The sequence below is a fragment of the Sorghum bicolor genome, chromosome 1 (genome assembly GCF_000003195.3).
Source record: "Sorghum bicolor cultivar BTx623 chromosome 1, Sorghum_bicolor_NCBIv3, whole genome shotgun sequence".
Classification (NCBI taxonomy): Eukaryota; Viridiplantae; Streptophyta; class Magnoliopsida; order Poales; family Poaceae; genus Sorghum; species Sorghum bicolor.
Genome location: NC_012870.2, coordinates 79,906,650 through 79,919,796, shown reverse-complemented (window position 1 = coordinate 79,919,796; position 13,147 = coordinate 79,906,650). Strand labels below are relative to the sequence as shown.

General features: G+C 41.9%; 2 protein-coding genes across 4 annotated transcripts; both read left to right on the top strand.

The window, feature by feature from the left end:
- Positions 2,650-9,827, top strand: LOC8078013 (DNA (cytosine-5)-methyltransferase DRM2). 2 transcript variants are annotated; one of them, XM_021451276.1, is made up of 8 exons: positions 2,650-2,969; positions 5,830-5,976; positions 6,232-6,337; positions 6,427-6,473; positions 6,573-6,737; positions 7,746-7,845; positions 8,260-8,351; positions 8,445-9,827. In XM_021451276.1, exons 1-8 carry the CDS (start codon positions 2,964-2,966, stop codon positions 9,594-9,596), a joined length of 1,815 nt encoding a protein of 604 aa, XP_021306951.1. In that variant the 5' UTR covers positions 2,650-2,963; the 3' UTR covers positions 9,597-9,827. The 2 variants fall into 2 exon arrangements, with proteins under 2 accessions (XP_021306951.1, XP_002468660.2); XM_002468615.2 differs by having other exon boundaries at positions 5,830-5,985.
- LOC8059499 lies at positions 9,954-12,251 on the top strand. 2 transcript variants are annotated; one of them, XM_021451280.1, is made up of 9 exons: positions 9,962-10,180; positions 10,266-10,365; positions 10,543-10,670; positions 10,753-10,892; positions 10,989-11,057; positions 11,169-11,307; positions 11,513-11,575; positions 11,687-11,730; positions 12,020-12,251. In XM_021451280.1, exons 1-9 carry the CDS (start codon positions 10,084-10,086, stop codon positions 12,104-12,106), a joined length of 867 nt encoding a protein of 288 aa, XP_021306955.1. In that variant the 5' UTR covers positions 9,962-10,083; the 3' UTR covers positions 12,107-12,251. The 2 variants fall into 2 exon arrangements, with proteins under 2 accessions (XP_021306956.1, XP_021306955.1); XM_021451281.1 differs by lacking the exon at positions 11,513-11,575 and having other exon boundaries at positions 9,954-10,180.

The following is a 13,147-nucleotide window of genomic DNA, read 5'->3' as shown; positions in this document are numbered from 1 at the left end:
AAACATAGCTAGAGAGTAATCTGCGAGACGAAACTTTTGAGTCTAATTAGTTCATGACTGGACACCAATTGTCAAATAAAACAAAAATGCTATAGTACCTGTTAAACTTTAACAATCTCAACCAAACACCCCTTCAATGTGTGACAACTACTGCGTTAGGCCTTTGTTTGTATGTTATATGATTTATCTCAATCTATATGTGTTGGAGTGGATTGAGGTGGAATTTAGTTCAAGTTCCACTCTAATCTACATCAACACATGTGGATTGATGCGAATCCGATAATATCCAAACAAGGTCGGCTGGTTGAAAAAAGACTAACGCCGATATTAATGAGAGAAAAACACTGTTTAATGGCTAAAAAAAATAGTGCTGATGGGTTAGTTGCATCTCCACCTTGAAGTGCTAATACTAATATACTTCAACCGTAAAAGAAAAATACAGTTCTAGAGACTAGAGCAGCTTTTCTGGCTGTAAGGTCATCCACAATGGTTATCAAATAGCTAGTTAGGAGAAATTCTATTGGCTCTCAATAGCACTTTACAAATAGCTAGCGAGATGACGTATAAAAATAATAAAAAAGTAGCACTCTCATTGGCTATCGAGGAGAGAGATCAAATAGCTAGCGACTTCCTAATAGCTAGCGAATCATAAATAGCTAATCTAGCACGATCTTCTAGAAATAACTCTCTCACAATAGCTAGTGACTTTCTAATAGCTAGCGACTTTTTAAGCTAGCTATTTGCAAATTGCCATTAAAAGCCAATAATATTTTTTCACCGGTGGTTTGAAATTCGAATGGCCTCTGTTAATCTATATAGCTTTTAACTCCTAGCCTGAGAGTAGCTTGTTCTGTTTTCGGAGTAGCTCATGCAAAAAGAAGAATCAGCACTTGTCGTGGCTGCAAACCATGAACGGCCGGTGGTGCGGTCAAGCGATGCTCGCTAAGGCCTTGTTCAGTTCCGAAAAAATTTCGGATTTTGGCATTGTAGTATTTTTATTTAACAAATATTATCTAATTATAAACTAACTAGATTCAAAAGATTTATCTCGTGACTTACAATCAAATTGTGCAATTAGTTTTTATTTTCGTCTATATCTAATGCTTTATGCATGTGCTCCAAGATTTGATATGATAGAAAATTTTAAAAAGTTTTTAGTTTTTGGAGTGAACGCCTAAGTCTAGTGGCGAGCGCGATGGAGCGACGCTCACCGGGACGCGGCGGGGCACATGAGGCCGATAGAGTAGAGCAATGGCATCACGGTGGTGTTTGAGCAAATAATTGAGCCACACTAATATCTCGCTGGCACCGAAAAACATCGCCTGCTCTAAATAGTTTGGCTGCCTGTTTGGGGTTGCTTCTCTCCTCTTAATCATGCTAAAAGCTATATAGATTCTAGATCAACATATTTTCTCATGATTATTCTCTCCGTATCCTGCTTCAACTTGACCGTTGGATGGACTGTTAGTCAGCAGTGGAGAAAATCCTCTTGATTCTCTCCTTTCCTTTGTCTCGGCTCCACCTGCTCAAAGCTCTACTCCCGCCTCTCCTGCTTGAGCCTTGCCTCCGCCTCTGCCTCACCCAGCATCAGGACCTAAGCGTCGCAGACTCGCTGACACACTCGCCTCCGCCTCCTCACTCAGCCAAGATTGAGTGTTTTGGACTAGATTTTAATTTTGAGTGTTTTGGATCTAAATGTAAATGGTTAGGACCACAAGTTTAAGGACTGCCACTGCATTTAACTCTATTTATTATATAAAATATATTATATCTAAAAATAATTACATGTATAACAAAGCACTACTTATTTGATATAATAAATAATTTAATAACATATTTTATATAAAAATCATATAAAAACGATCACATGCTATCGCTATATCTACGGTGCTTTAAAAGCTATATCACACTATAAAATATATGACAACTATAATAGCCTAAATAACTTAATAATATTTTTTATATTAAATTATATAAAACCAGTGAAAGACTGTCACGCAATGCGCGTGACAGCTAGCGGTGCCTTAAAGGCGCTGTGGTGGATGACATGTCCTGTCACCACCACATAAATACAGTTTTTCTCTCTCTTCTCATTATCTTGAGATCTGCGCTGCGCCGCGACTCTGCATCTGGCCGTGTGCCTCACCAAATTCGAAATGGAACCCCGACTCCATCTGCTTCTGTTATCATCGGGAAATGCTCCCCACACCGGTGACCACTGATCAGCCGCCACACAGGATCTTTCACCACCTACTTTCTCTGTCTACAAATAAATATTGCATGTGTAAATCTTGAAAAATTAAACTTTTTTAAATTTAACTAAAAATATATTAAATAATTTTAATATTTATATATATAAATAATATATTATAAAAGTATATTTTATACCGAATTTAATGATATATATTATATATGATAAATATTAGTATATTTTTTTATATATTTGATTAAACTTAACCATGTTTGACTCAAAAAACGAGACGTACATTTATTGGTACCGGCGTTCCCGGGACAGTGCCGCACTCTCTCGCTGACAGCCCTGGCACACATGAGGCTGTCCCCACATGCCAGTGGCGTACCACCAGCGACCTGCCCATTGCTGGTGCTGTTTGGCGGGCGCGGCGCGTGAGTTTCTTGTTGAGACTTGCTTGGAGATTCGCCGTCTCCCCCTCTCGTCTAAAAGCGGGCAAAGCAGAGACGGTGGAGGCAGGCAGAGCCGCCCTGTCGCCGGCGCGGCCTCCTGCTCCTCCTCCTCCTCTGCCACCGCCTCCCAACTCCCAGCGCGCAGGGGCCGACGGCGACGGGAGGGGAGAAGCGGCAGAGGTAGTCCGAGGAGGGGCGGGGCCGACGGCGACGGGAGGGGAGAAGCGGCAGAGGTAGTCCGAGGGGGGGCGGAGAGAGGCTGCGCCGTCCCACTCCGTCCGGTGCCTCAGCCCCCGGAGCCCCTTCGCGAAGGTTCGGGAATGGCGGTAAGACCTCCCTTCCCCTGCTTTCCTCTACTCTGTCCCCTTCCAGCTTCGTTTGGCTGCTGGGGAAAGTAATACAAGAGAGAAATCCCCCACGCAGGGATTGGGTTGATCCCCTCCCACCACCCAATCCCCTCCCACCAACGTGATCCAATCCCTTGATTCCCTGGCATCATTTGGATTGTGCGCTAATTAGCTCAGTTTGGCGTTTTATTGTGTTCGTGTACTACTAATGCTCATCAAAGCTAATTCAATGTTGAATTTACTGATTATTTAACCATAATTCAAAATGGTAGTGTTCTAGAATTCAGAACCGAACCATGGGAGAGCACAAAAACGAGCTCTAAAATTCAAGAAAATACTAGCAAAATCCATGTCTAAAATTCAAAAATAACAGAAAATGAGCAAGAGAAGCCATTTTTCATCAGTAAAAAATAAAAAATAAATGTATTGGAAGGTGCAGCAACGATTGAAACATTATAAGAAAAAATATGTCGAATGTAATCACATCACATGGTCATATACCAGAACATTCTTCACCAAGTTTCGAAGTAGCTCACGGCTAAGTAAGGAAGACGTGACCATCAGCATATTGAACTAGGGCTTGCACATGCATACACAAATTTAGGAAACAAGACATTTGTTTTCAAGATTCCTAAATAAATAAAATAGTGCTAGCATCCCAGCGGTGCCGAAAGAAGTTGAACTGAAACCACTTAGACTTGCACTTGAAACGAAAGGTGCACTTTCACTTCTTTCCTGCAAGCAAAGTATTCATACTTTTAGACATTGGTGAGCAACAAGGCAAGAATACTTTTACAACTCTGAATCATCTGCCAGACTGACGAAACGGAAGACCGAAAGCAAGCTCTATTGTACAAAGTCTGAAAACTACTCTGTAAGAACAAACAATATATGATCATTCAATTCTCCAAAGTTTTTCACAGTCAGTCAGTACACTTGTATTGCTAAAAGATTTGCTGACGAGAGGCAGCGCTTAAGTCAAGTACACTTGTATCATTGACTATTATATACTGTGCAAGACCCCAGGGAGATGAGCAACAAGTAGAGAACTCAAAGAACAAAATTTCTGAACCACTCTGTTGGACCACGGCTAGTTCAACACTGCAAACACCTCAAAGCAGCAAACAAATCAGCAATAATCGTGTACAGTAAACACAAAATAGCTTCCAGGTCAGTGCCACATTTCCAAGACCATAAGAAAAATCTATAGTATCCGATTACATTAAAGAGAATGGAGAGAGCATATTTTAGTGATACAACATAGTTAAAATTTTAATGATATAAAAGGACAAGTTTAGGCCTAATCTGCTTCGTACTGTTTCTTCAATTGCCTTGTTTCCCTTATGTCTGCATAGTGCATACTGGTTCAAAGCAAAGCTTTCTAGTGAGTTCATGAAAGTAATGAAAAAAATGTCAGCAAACTCAAAGACAAAACTAAACAACTAACCATTTCTTCCTTATCCAAATCAGACGTGTTGTTGAATCTGCATTCATGAAAATTTCCTTGTTCTAAGCATCTTTGAAAACATCAAAAGCTTCAACCTTTTCTTCGCTAGTGAGTTCTACCATGGTGTTGATGACACTAATGCATTCCTTGATGAAGTATTCATCCGCTCCTGATCCTGCCCTTGATTTCTCTGCAACCTCACCAAAGCCATACCTAAAAATCACAGAGGCTTTCTGCTGTTTCTTGGACAAGGTCACAGTCGTGGGGAACAAAAGGAGAAGGGAGAAGCTACCAATAATCTGTCAAAACGAATGCACAAAAACAAGTCATCACAGATCTGAAATTTTAAGATGGATAAAAGATAACCCTGAGCTACTTAAGCCCATAGCTAATTAGATAGACATATATGCTACAAGATGTGAAAGTAATTAGACAGACATAGCTACTCAAGCACATCATCAGTAAGAAGTTGTAAGCTCAAATCAACATATTGCAGCAAGAACCCATCCTCTATAATATTGTATAAATGCTAGATGGAAATATTTGCAGACAATTACATTGCAATTTTTCTTCAACAATAGCTCTGATTGCCTAGTCGATTCCAAGTGCTTTGAAGAAAAAAGATTGACCAAGATTTGTTGTCTACAAAACAAAAAAAAAACAGCAGGTTCTAGATTAGATAATTTATTACATACTAGTAGTAGGCGAGATAAACAACATCATAAGAAGATAATGAGAACATTCATGGTGTAGTATTGCAGCCACTTGTCAACAAGATTACAGTCGGAAAATTATAGGCATGCAACACATAGAGGTAGTACATCAGTGTATATATAATTTTTTATAAGAACAGTTATAGACTGCTTTACAATCCAACCCAATCTTATTTCAGAACAATCCATTTGTTAATAGAACTTCATAATCCAACCCAATCTCAGATCAGAACTCTAAAAATGCACAACAAAGAAACTTAGCAAGACAACATAGAGTGGACAGGGAGACCAAGCCAGACCTGAATGCAGTTTCTGTGCATCCACGTGGATGGAACTCCAGCGTGGGTTTGCTTCCATGGGAGGCCGGAATCCCTTCCGATCCCCGCAGATCCAAGGCTATCCAAACGAAGCCTCCATGTATTGTGAAGGGATGATCTCTCGCGCCATGAATTCTTGATGCTAATAATCTGGTCCACTGCTACGGTGATTCCGCGCGTTAGATTGGGTTCCCTGATGTCGCGAGGTTGGGTTTTGTTCCCTTTTGCTGCTCAGCGCTAGGGTTTTCTTAACACTGGATCAAGTTAGAGCTTGCATTTTGGATGCTATTTCGGGATTGATGGTGGTTTGGTCCTATTGTTTCTCGATGTGCCTGATGTTTAGTTCTTAATTCGTGTCACAGCACTGGGTTAGCGACGGTGATGGCAGTGACAGCTTCGAATGGGATAGTGATGGCAATGGGGAGGAGGCAGGGAGCTTCAACACTGCTGGTGCCAGTTCATCAGCAATGGCATCAACGAACACTGACGCTCCAGGCCCATCGAGACGGGTAAGCCAGGTAACTGATCCATACATGCAGCAATGTGTGAACTCAGCTAGTTGTTCTTCAGTTCATGTTACTCAGGGTTTTTCAAATCACTTGCGCTAAACTGGCCTGGGTGGGGGTGGATATATATGATAATCATGAACAAAATCAGGATCATGATTAGTGTATAGCGACACGAACACTCTTTGTGTTACTGTTACCTTGTTTCTGCTGGCTACCATTGTAATGTTTCTGTTTGTTTGTGGGGCCGATTTTAAGGTTGCTAATGGCAATGGGAAGGCTGGGCCATCTGCCTCTTTGGTTCAGAGGTATATAGACATGGGTTTCGCAGAAGAGATTGTTGTGAAGGCCATAAAGGACAATGGTACTTAGCTAATAACCCATTTCTTCTCATTCACTTAGATTCTATGTGATTTTATATACTCTACCTGACAGCTGCTTTTTTTCTTTCAGGCGATAATGGAGCAGATGCATTAGTTGAGCTGCTTCTTACTTACCAGGTATTCATTTGTGTTCGTGCTTCTATTAGTTATTCTTTGATGATGTTTTTTGCATGGTGTCAAAAAGGATTTGTATTTACAAAGTGATGCTAAATGCAGGAACTAGGCAATGACCTCAACGTGGATAACGGCTTTGCTTCTGGTTGTGTCCCCCAAACTGTTGACGATAGTGGTGATGATGACTTTCTAGAAAACTGGGATGATTTAGATGCTGGTGGGAGAAGCACCAGAGTTGCTAATTCTGTTGATGATTCTGGAGACGAGGTATTTTGACGCGCCCCCTTGGTGACTGTACGCGTTTACTTTATTCTTTTGAGAAACCTGCTATGTATTTAGTTTGCTTCAATCATATATATACTTATGCATTAAACTTGTTTAATGTTAATCCAGTAAGTAGACTGCTTATAAAAAAACCATAAGGTTCCTTACTTTTACTTGCACCTGTTCCTTTGGTTTTCAAACAGCTGTTAGCTACATAGCTGTACTAGAAAGCCAATCTACTTTGTTTTGTCCCTTATCTTTTGGGACAACCGGGTTCTTTTAGGCAAAACAGCATGTTTGAATGAAACCAAAATCATTAATTTTGTAAGAAAATCGTATCACTAAGACAGTAAGCAAGAAAGTTATGTCAATCATAAACTTGGAACTATTGCATTTCATCTTATGCGTATGATTAGAACTTTCGTGTTAATGACATTCTTGAACAAGACGCCACCATGGACTAACAAATGAAATTGCAAAATTGTGGGTGGGTCATTAATGATGTTCTTATTTTGTATCTGACATTCATTTCTTTGTACTTAAGTTTGGTGTACCCCCTCCTCCCTGTAATAGCACTCTCTCCTAGTGTTTTAACTTTTAATTCACGAAAAAACCCTTCAGTTATGGGTTATAAATTATAATCTATTTCCTTTTTTTGATACTTGTGCAATTGATCACTGATCCTGAGAATTGGAGGCTCTGTGTGCAACAACATTCCTGTTCAACTCTAACATTGAACTTGCATTGTACTTTCTGGTGTTTGGCTTGCGACTTCATGTAGCTGAGAGTTGATTGAATTGGACTACAGCTGGACTTCCATTTTTTTACAGTTACATTTGTTTTTGTCAATAAGAAACTAATTGTTTTCCTAACTTGTCCATAGTTATGATACTTCCCATTTTTATACATATTATAAGAATTGTTGTTTTTGTCCTTTGGAAGGTAATTGGAATGCTAGTTTATGTAGCTTGTCAACTGTATTCTCAGTGCTTTCCTGTGCTTTCTACACAGGATTTCTTACATGAGATGTCACAGAAGGACAACAAAATTGATTCCTTAGTTAAAATGGGGTTTCCTGAAGACGAGGCTGCACTGGCTATTACTAGATGCGGTGTGCTCTCTGAACCTTTATTCCATGCTCCTCTGTTTGCCTTAGATTCAGTTTCCAACCTTGAAAGTAGGATATGCTCTCATATAGAATAAATCAGTTGAGTAATAACATTGCCATGTTTAATTATATGTCTAACTTTCTATTGGTTTATCTCTGGAATCTGGATTTTGAGAATTTTCCTCAAATGCTGTAAGTTGGAACTCGTAAATTGGCTACAATCTTGAACTGAGATAACCTAGAATGGTTTATTCTTTCCAAGCTTGATTTACTCAGATTCTGTCCTTGCCCCTGTTTTATTTTAACTTATCTTCAGAGTTTATCATTAGATCTTGTCTAAGTATTCTCCAAATGCCCCTGTTCACTGATCATGCACCTTACACCATCTACTGTCGTCTGTGGTTTAAAATTACTCAGGGCAGGATGCGTCTATTTCTGTTCTGGCGGATTCTATCTATGCTTCACAGACCGCAGGAGATGGTTATTGTGGCAATTTGTCTGACTATGAGGTTCGTCTTTGGTGAACTGTCCATACAAGTCTGCAATAAGATTTAGTTCTAATTTAATGGTCTGATAATGGAACTGTGTTTGCAATACTGCAGGATGGAGGGAGAAACAAAGGAAGGTTCATGGATGGGAACAACAAAAAGAGAAAGAGATATGGAAGTCAAGCACTGGGAAGTAGAGGCCCATTAGATGGTAGCGCTGATGAACCCATGCTGCTCCCAAATCCAATGGTTGGATTTAGCTTGCCAGATCAGTGGCCAAGACCAGTGAACAGAGATCTACCTGCACTAGCTATGGGTCCACCATACTTCTACTATGAGAATGTTGCTCTTGCTCCAAAAGGTGTCTGGACTATCATATCAAGATTCTTGTATGATATTCAGCCGGAGTTTGTGGACTCGAAGTACTTCTGTGCTGCTGCCAGGAAAAGAGGTTATATACACAATTTGCCACTTGAGAACAGGTCACCTCTCCTCCCTAAACCTCCAAGGACAATAACTGTAGCATTTCCTCATACCAAAAGGTGGTGGCCATCATGGGACCCAAGACAACAGTTCAATTGCCTCCAGACTTGTGTGTCTAGTGCAAAACTGTTAGAGAAGATTCGCGTAACCCTTACAAACAGTTCAGATCCACCTCCTCCAAGAGTTCAGAAGCTGGTGTTGGAGGAGTGTAGGAAATGGAATCTTGCTTGGGTTGGCTTAAACAAGGTTGCTCCTCTAGAGCCTGATGAGATGGAGTTTCTACTCGGCTTTCCGAAGGATCACACCAGAGGTATCTGCAGGACAGAGAGGTTTCGATCTCTAGGAAATTCATTTCAAGTTGATACTGTTGCTTACCATCTCTCAGTCCTCAAGGATATGTACCCAGAAGGCATGAATGTACTATCTTTATTCTCTGGTATTGGAGGAGCAGAGGTGGCTCTCCACAGGCTTGGTATACGCATGAAGACAGTTATTTCAGTAGAGAAGTCTGAGGTCAATAGGACAATTCTGAGGAGTTGGTGGGATCAGACGCAGACCGGTACTTTGATTGAGATCAATGATGTGCAGACACTGACATCTGAGAGGATTGAGGCATATATTAGAAGATTTGGCGGCTTTGATCTTGTGATTGGTGGAAGTCCCTGTAACAATCTTGCTGGGAGCAACCGTCACCACAGAAATGGTTTGGAGGGCGAACATTCTTCATTGTTCTTTCAGTATGTTAGGATCTTAGAGTCCGTCAAGTCCATCCAGCGTTTATAGTCTTTAGGATCTTCATTGTTTTGGTTCTGGAATTGTAGCATCTTTCGTTGTGATCAAACTTGTGAATAATTTGAACGTCGACTGGTGTAATTCTCATGTCACTCTAATTTAGGCTACTTTTAATTTTATCCCCTTTGGTGATTATGCAAACTGATGTTGGTGCAATTCTGTGGCACTGTTTGGTGACCAAAGTGTTGGTGCAGTTCTGTGGCACTGGCAGTTCTAATACTAGTTTGTATTTTTCAATGAGAGATGTATCTTTGTTGTGAAAAAATATCTGAAATTGTGGAGCTGTGAAAAGGACAGCGCTATTAACTCCAACCACCCACTGATGGTGAGGACAGAGGATGTCCTGCCACACTATGTGCACTCAACCCAAAAGATCCTGCTTTTGCTCACGGTTACCACCATACCATAACTCCACCCAAAACCATAAAAACCAGTGTGGCAACAATGAGCTAAAGCTTCCAGGCTCTAAATCATCAGGATGTCTGTGCCAGCATCAGCCCAGGTGCCTCACACCATACGACCTGTTGGGAGCTGCTTTAGATTGCATCAACTACCTGTGCAGAATTTGGACCGATGTGAGTTCTCGATCTCAGCTTTGGCCTTCTTTTTGAAGTGTATGCATGTCGAATATAGATTCTGAAGTCCTTTGAGTTTGTGTAGGTCGCAGATGGTGGGGGACTGGAAAGAAGATAATTCTTTCCACTCGTGGTGTGCTTGAATCCAGCAATGGGGCACATTCTGGTGGTCTTATGAAGAAAAGGTGAGTGGTTTCTAAGTGTTGCATTACCAAATCACTTCAAAACTGTAAAATTTTTGCGAAGAAATTGACACTGAAAGTATCATATTTACAATGAGTGTTCTAAATTCTGTATACTGTTACCTCATGCCCTGTACTGTGCAGAGCTGTAGTATACAGCTGATCTAGTACACTTTGCAGAAAGATTGTGGAGCACATTATTCTGCTTAGAGCCAAGCCAAACATCTCAGATGCCGAAGAAAAAGATATGCTGGACTATCTATATACATCACAGTACCAGATGAGAGGGATACTCGCAGTCTCATTAGGTTAGGCTTATATACACTTCAACTGCAGAATCAGTTAATATGTATGAACTTCAATTTGTTATTTGTGATATATTGGATGCAGGCCGCATAGAGGACCCCAACAGCGAGAATTTCACACACGCTGTCTTTATGCGTTTTCAGCAGAAAGAAGACATTGCAAAGTTCCAGAGCAGTGCATACTATTCGAAAGTTCTTGATGAGCACGTAAAACCTGTTTCCTATGTACGCCTCAGCATGTAATCTTCTTTCTGGTTCTTACACCATACTGATTCTCTATGCTCATAGCACCATGATAGTCGCTGTTTGGATAACTTACAGGGCTCGGTTTCTGTAGATTTCGAGTCCGAGGTGGAAGATGACATTATACCTCTCTTTCGTAGGGGAGAGGTAACTCAAGCTAACTTATCCTGGTGTAAACTGATACCATTGTTTAGCTATGTAAAAAATGTGCCACTGTCCATTTTTGCACTAAAACAGAAAAGTTGGTTCCTGTGGCAGGATTTTAACTACGGTGTCGAGTTTATGCTGCTGATATCTTTCTTTAAGACTGCATCTAGAGAAGCAACGGAGGATGCATTAGCTTCTCTTCAGAAGTTGATCAGCCAATGCAGCTCTTTTATTGTGCAGGCAACCTGTGGTAAGACAACAAGATATCCTCATGGTTCTTCTGTCACATTGCTACTGCGATTGTGAATTTGCTGTACATATGGCTGAAGGCATATAACATGCTTATCTTGTTTCACATAGATTGTTATTAACATGTGCATTTTCTCTTACCAACACTTTCCCCCCCAAAAAATCTCAAATAACTGCTTCTAATGTTATACTTCTATTTTGTATAGGCTGCTGTTTGGATCATCCAGATAATGGATACAATCATGCTGCAGTAATCCGTTTCACATCATGTTAGTGGGCTATAAGTTTTGTCTCATCCTATGCATAAGTCAGAATCTCTGTGTATAAGTTAGCAGCATGTTAGAGCTATGGTTGCTTACTCAGTCTGTCGTATCATGCAGTTGATGACTTCAAGCTGTTCAGGGAGAGCATGGAGTACAAGGATGTAAGAACTCTGCTGAAATGGATTTCATATCTTGAGTTTCCTGCATACCACATTCGACTTACCCGAGTAAATTAAAACTAAAAAATAAAAAAAAAACAAGATAGAGGTACATACAGAATGATGGTGCACACACATGCAGGGTTGGATTCCAACTCTGAACCGAAAGTAGGATAGCAAACTACAGCCATTGCCTGAATCCACACTCTTCCATAGGAATACTACTAGTCTTTGCCATCTCCATAACAAGTACTAGTATAATTAACTCGTGTGTTTGGCCTGTGAGTTGCAGATGTGGGCATCCAAGTTCCACCCGATCGTGGAGAAATCTCTGCACCTGCATTTCACCGTTGACCCCGTGGGGAACCAGCTGATGTGATGACTGGGATTCTACTGAGTTTGCTACGTGGTCGGCTCTCTACTTTTCTTTTTCTCTGAGATGTTGACGTTCAGGTTGGACAAGAAAGACCGGTGCCTCTCCAGATGAAAACAGATAATGTTGCTGGGAGTTCCATCTCAGATTACTGTTTGGTGTCCTGCACTCTGTACCGAACTACCACTGCGTTGCGTTGCGTTGCCACACCGGTCAAAAACGGGGAGCAAACGGAGAAGGCGGGCACGGTCGCCAGAGGCCGACGGTGCAACATCGGTTTGGACCACCGTGGCATTGATTCGGATGGCCGTCTCCCGTATATATAGCTCGATCTGTGGCCCGCCAACGGTTTCTGGCGATCGGTCGGTGGTCGCCGTCAACGTCATCCTCCAAGAGACCGTGGCATCGTCCAGCTCTCCGGCCGGAGAAGGATCGACGCACACCGGCCGGCCGTGCCTGCCCCGTGCGGTGTCCAGAAAAACCGTGAGGCGCCCGAAACGAACCAAGGAAAGTGACGCTGACAGGGACCAAATCGACGGCACGGATGGTGTCATGGCACGTGAGCAGTGGATTGACATGGATGGTGTCATGGCACGTGAGCTCGCTCCCGCCGGCCACGGCCACGCTGCCTCATCCACCCAACCCACCTCCGTCCGCTTCCTGGGTCGCTACAGAGAATGAAGAGGACGGACAACATGGATGGCACCACAACCACCTGCTCTCACCCTCGATCATGCACGCTTGTTGGCAGAGCAAACAACACTTAGAACAGAACAGAAAGTGCCAGTGACAGACAGGTAACAATCACGGTCGGTGGGCACTACATGTACTATGCCAGCCAATTCTACTACTCTTCTAGTACTTACAAAAAGTTGCTCAGGCTAAGGGCTCAGAGAATCTCAGATAGATCATAGTGGTAGATGCTGAGTGAGCCGGAGCACCGAGAGTCCAAGGCTTCAGTTGTGCAGCGGGTTGGGTCCCTGCGGCACACTTCTCTTGGACTCTGACAGATCCTGCACGCGCCTCCACCGAGGTCGCTTGCTGGAC